The 6,099-nt window shown below is 37.9% G+C and overlaps 1 protein-coding gene across 1 annotated transcript; it reads left to right on the top strand.

The window, feature by feature from the left end:
* Positions 1–3,514: 3,514 nt before the first annotated feature.
* Positions 3,515–4,261, top strand: LOC110724378. The gene is made up of 2 exons (XM_021903797.1): positions 3,515–3,631; positions 3,818–4,261. The coding sequence occupies exons 1-2, from the start codon at positions 3,515–3,517 to the stop codon at positions 4,259–4,261; spliced, it is 561 nt and encodes a 186-aa protein (XP_021759489.1).
* Positions 4,262–6,099: the final 1,838 nt, after the last annotated feature.

Genomic DNA, 6,099 nt, shown 5'->3' with positions numbered 1-6,099 from the left:
AGTGAACAAGTCGGCAAGTCGGTTGGTCAGCCATAGGTGGCCAAAGATCCATCCCTATCACTAGAAACAAGCTCATGACTCTCATGACAAGTTTAAAGGGGAGATTAAGCACCTGATTGACAAACGGACGGTTGTTTCCAACAGGGACCAGTCGGCCAAGAAGCCCTCTCATTCTGAGAGGAATAAGCCAGTCAAAGACCGCGAGGCCACTCCTTACCCTACAACTAGGGAGGGCAGAGGCCCTTGTTAAATTTGGATAAACTCCGGTTCCCTGAGCAAGGGAAGTGGAAGGCCATCCGGCATGTACAGCCGGATGGTTAAAAAAAAACTTATTCTGATGCCCGAATGTTAATCCAGTAGAAGAAGAACATGCAACTGTCAGTGTCGGCTTCAATGTCGAACTTACAAGACAGTTTTCAAAATACCTCAATGAGGTATTCTAAATAAAATCGAGAGAACCAGACAGGCGGCATGTCCGCCCACTCTAGTCCTCTGATATACACGTTTTATACATAGATTTATCCCGATATTACATCACTTTCTTGCATGGTTTTAGGCTCTTTAGAGCCATTTCTTGTTAACAATCTCTTCTCTAGTGTGTTCGGTGTGTTTTTATAAGTTTTAGTAGGAATACGGAGTTTCTGGGATGAATCGGACGTGTTTTGGATGATTATAGAAGAGGTTGGTGTGTGAAGAAGAAGGTTTCCCCTATGCCCTGTTGACCCTAGCTTGCCCGGTTTAACAGGGCAATGAAAGATGAGTTTAATACGGAGTAATTGCTGCAGCTCCTATGTGCCCGATCAGGCATGGTCCGCCCAGTGGGACCGGGCACGGAGGAGTAGAGTTCTAGCGTTGAAACAAGAAGGCAGCAATTGATTTGGAGAAGCATAGTTGCGCGCCAGATCGGGCACCACCCGTCCGGTGGGACTCGGCGCAAGGGAGAAGAAGCCAAACGCAAATGGAGCAAGCCGTATACCATCCGCCCGATCAGGCGGTGCTCGCCTGGTTAGACCGAACAAAGGCTTGCGGAATCCGATTTTAATATCTTCACAATTTTATCTTGTTAAGGGTATAAATACCCCTTGTAATCATCATTAGAACATACTTTATTACCTCCTTATGTTTTATTTCTCTCTCTAGAACCCTAGTTTATTACTTTTAAGCAAATTAATTCCTTCATTAGATTTGAGTTTTGATAATTAACAATTTGAGTTATTTTAATTGAAGCATCATTGGTATTCATCTTTATGCCTTTCTCTTTCAATTATTTTTGTTTTCAATTATGTTTTCCTTGATTATTATTGTTATTGCTTCTTTCAATATGTGTGAGTAGTTTTTATATTCCAAGATCTAGGGTAGCCCAATTACGATTAATGCATGAATTGATTCTTTAAAATCTCTAATAGCTATTGCAATTGTTTATGATAAATTGATTGTGATTATGCCAATACTAGATTAGAGATAATTAGTATTGTTATTATTCCATAGTTCTAATCACAACGAGAGTTGGGTTTTAACGGAATTGAGTAAATTAATTTAGGGTTTGAAGTTCATCACCAGCGTAGTTGATTTGATAATTAGGAAGTGAAATAAGGTGTTTAATGTCTCTAATTTGCATGATTCCATGAGAATAGGCTTGATTGTATGTTAGGGAAGCCATTGATACTCGAGAGAGGTCCTTGGTATTGATTAGGATTTACTTTTTCCCATGTTAATTGGAATTGTATGTAAGGGGTAGGTATATAATTGCATCGATCGTAATTGTTGTGATACTTGATCTTGGATGTTTTAGCTATTTGATTTATTATATTCGTTGATTTATTCTAGTTTTCCATACATTAGCTTTTAGTTTATTCCACCATTGTTTGATTCTTGCTTGGTAATTACTTGAGTCTAGATAATTTAGGTGAACTTTAGTCTCTTGGGATTCGACCCTTACTTGCCTGATTACATAGTTAGGAGGAATAGTTAGGTTATTTTTGTTAGGTACGCGACACGCCTATCAAATTTTGGCGCCGTTGTTAGGGACTAACTGTTTCATTTGATTATTTGTGATTCGTTTTTGCTAAGCTTTATTCGTTGTTTCGACTATTTTCTCTTGTGCTTTTGATATTCTCTTTCTAGTTTTCTTGTTGCATGCAAACACGACGTTCAGGGTCAGACGATCTTGAACTATATGACTCTGAAATCGAGGCAACTATAAGGAGAAGGAGAACAAGAAATCGACATAATAGAAACATGGTAGACCAAGGAACAAAATCTCTTTTAGAGTACGATATTCCTAATACGACAACCAAAATCCTCTCTAGCATTGTCAGGCCACCTGTCACTGCTTAGCACTTTAAATTGAAACCACAGTTCATTCAATTCATCTCCAATGACTCTTTTGCAGGCACACCACATGATTGCCCATTAAGTCACATTGATTGTTTCTTGGAGAAATAATATACTATGAAAATGAATGGTTTTATGGATGATGCTATCAGACTTTGCCTTTTCCCTTTCTCATTACAAGATAGGGCGAAGGAATGGTTGAGAGATGAAGGCACTGGCTCGTTTGATACATGGGAAAAGCTAGTGAAAGCTTTTCTAGTAAAGTTTTTAGGACAGGAAAAGACGGCTAGGTTAAGGAACGAGCTAGCTACCTTTCATCAATCTGATGATGAGTCTTTATATGAGGCATGGAGAACATTCAAGCACATACAGAGACAATGCCCTCATTACGGTATCCCAGAGTGGCTGTTGATCCAAACATTCTACAATGGTCTGACCCATGAGTTTCGTATAAACATTGATGCTGCATCCGGGGGTTCTCTCATGACTAAGAACCCAACTGAAGCCAAGGAGCTAATTGAGAAGATGATAGCCAATGACAATTATCATCCAGGGGGCAAGAATACTATGAAGACTAGAGGGAAATTTGATGTTGATGCTTTAACTCTCTTGACAAGTTCTATACATGCATTAACAAGCAAGTTTGATAAAATCCAAGTTGGATCCACTTCCACTTCTTTAGAAACATGTCAACTATATGGTATTCAAGGCCATATTCCACAACAATATCAACCTCCCTCTGATGAAATGTCAATCGAGCAAGCAAATGCCTTCTATACTACGACACCTAAAAGGCCATATGATGCTCATTCAAACACATACAATGAAGGGTGGAGAAATCATCAGGACTCCTCCTATAAGAACACTCAAGCTCAATTGTATTCTCCACCACAACCACCTAGTTTTCAAGCAAGGGCATCTTTTAATCACCAACCCATGAATCAAAAACCTCCACCCCAATATTCAAAATACAATCTTGATTCCATCATGGAGACTTTCACTACCTCCCTAATTCGACAACAAGAGCTTATGACAAAGCAATTCGAGCTACAAGCAAAGCAAATTTAACACTTTGAAAGCTTGATTCAATTGCTTATTGCTCAAAACAAGAGGACAGAAACTCACCTTTCTCAACTTACACAACAAGTGAGTCATTTATCAACTCTTCATGATTAAGCAAATGTCCAAAGCGAACAATTTCAATGCAGTTTTCTTGAGAAGAGATGAATCATTTTCGAGGAAAATAGATGAGAAAGTGAGCAGTGTGGAGTCAAGAAAAGATGAAAAGTGTGAGGATGTAAAAAGCCCCTAATATGTTGCTCCACAGGCCTATGAGGAATCGATGCCCTTCCCGCAAAGGTTATCAAAAGCCGTGCTCAATAAACATTTTGGGAAATACTGAGAGACTCTTAAGAAGGTATATGCTTCTATTCCTTTTTTCGATCTTTTAATTCAAATACCTCAATTTGCAAATTTTGTGAAGAATATTAAAGATCAACATGATGATAAGAAAGTAGTAAATGAGAAGCGCTCTACTATTTTAATTGATAGCCTACCACCTAAGCTGCATGATCTTGGTAGTTTTACTATTCCCTGTATGGTAAACGACATATATTTTTACAAGGTCTTGTGTGATTTAGGTGCTAGTGTAAATTTAATGCCTTATTCACTATATGAAAAATTAGGTCTGAAAAAACTTAAACCTTCCCCTATTTCTCTTCTAATGGCTGATAGGACTGCTAGACTCCCTAAGGATGTGGTTGAGGATGTATTAGTTAAGGTTGGTGAACTTGTTTTTCCTGTTGATTTTGTTGTTATGGACATGAAAGAAGACCATAAGATCCCGATTATATTCGGTCGTCCATTTCTTGCCGCAAGTCAAGCTCTAATAGATGTTCCTAAAGGACAAGTGACCATTAGGGCCTAGAATAAACATGTCATGTGTAAGCTCTATAATGAACATAATTTTATATTTGATGGTGGTACTTGTTTAAGAATTGATACTACTAACCCTTTGGTTGATAAGTGTGTAATTGGTAGAAATTTTGGGACAAACGAGAACAAAATTCCACCAAATGATGTGTTTAGCTACATGAAGGTAAGTTTGGATACAAAGCATGTCAAATATAAAGTGAAAGAGTCACTTAGAGGCAGATATTTTCATGAGCAACATCGCGGAGTTCCTTCTTCGTTTGGTGACCCAGGTTGAGCTAATAACGAAGGTCAAACTAAAGACCTTGATAAACTAGCGCTTTGCGGGAGGCAACCCGTATTTTATTGTTTTTATTGTAGTCTTTTCTAATTTTTGTGTGTTTTTGTTTGTCTTTTGCTTTTAGAGAGGTAAGGAGAGTGTAACTTGCGCTTGTGGGAGTTTGTTTTTATGCAGATTGTTAGCCAAAAAGAGCTGAATTCGTTAAACCTTTCAATATCCTTCGCGCCTGATCGGGCACCCCTTGCCCGGTCAGACCGGGCGCGCATACGTTTCAGCAAAACTGCTCAAGTTCGACAGGCCATAACTTTTGCGTTACTAAACGGATTTTTCCTATGACCTATCGTCGGAAAGCTTTTCAAGTCTACTTTCCAATGCAATTAGAATCACTACATTATCAATTATACATCAAAAGTTATGATTGGAATAGTGCACATGACTCAATTTTAATCCTTTTCCCCACTAACTTCCCTTTAAGACAATGAGGACATTGTCTGATTTAGCTTGGGGGGAAGTTCTTGTGTACACAAGGTATATCTTTCACTCTCTCTTTCTACTTTAGTGTGTTTAGACTAGCCATAAGGTTTAATGCTTTCATTCGGAAAAAAAAAATTAAAATGAAAAATACGAGAATCATGATAATGAATGGCCATTGATCTACTTTCCTGTGCCCCTATCCTTAATGCCAAAAAGGTTTTGATTTAATTTCGATTGAAAGACTTGCATTATGGATTAAAAGATCATGATTTGACCTTGAATTGGTTGATCCCTAGTAGGGGTCAAAGCTATTAACCATGTATGATTTAGGAGCTTGACTATGTTAACCGTGAGGCTTGAGCCTTATATATTCATTCATGTGTGTGTTTAGTTCCTAGTGTAGCATTGATCTTAGTTTTGACTCTAAATTCTTAGTAGTGTGTCGTAATGCATTGCACGTGCACTTTCAAAATGACGAAGGCCATGTTCATTAGGAGACCTCCAGACGAATTTAGAACATCTGTTCCCTTCTTGCTCACCCATGTTGTAGCTTGACTATATTTTCCGTGAACTTCACAAAAATTACCCCTTAGCCCCAATTTGGTTACTTTCCCCAAGTCTAGCTCGGGGGAGCTATATTATGCGGAATTTTATGTGATTTTATTTCAAGTTGCAATTGATGAGAGATATATGAAAAAAGAGAGAAAAGAAGGAAACTAGCATGGAGCTTTGTTGAAAAAAAACATTAAGAAAAAAAAGAGAATGAATCGAAGAACAAAGAAGGAAAATCTTGTGCTTAAAATGAAGGAAATGTCTTTATTCTCGAGAAAAGGAAAAAAAAAAGAAAAGTAAAAAAAAAGAGAGGAAAAATGTTGATGTGAATAAAATAATAAAAAGAAGCTTGAAGTTGGAAAAGTAATGGGTGTTTTTATTGTAGTTGGGTTTATGTTTTGTTGATAAAAAATGGTGAATCGAGGGTGTAAATCATTACATTTGATAGCTCCCCGGTTAGACTAATATAGCCCACATTTCCCAAATTACTTCATACACATTCTTAGTTCCGGCCTACGTTACAAGCT

The sequence above is a fragment of the Chenopodium quinoa genome, unplaced genomic scaffold, assembly GCF_001683475.1.
Source record: "Chenopodium quinoa cultivar QQ74 unplaced genomic scaffold, ASM168347v1, whole genome shotgun sequence".
Classification (NCBI taxonomy): domain Eukaryota; kingdom Viridiplantae; phylum Streptophyta; class Magnoliopsida; order Caryophyllales; family Amaranthaceae; genus Chenopodium; species Chenopodium quinoa.
The sequence above is the reverse complement of the archived record's forward strand: the minus strand, read 5'-3'. Positions and strand labels throughout refer to the sequence as shown.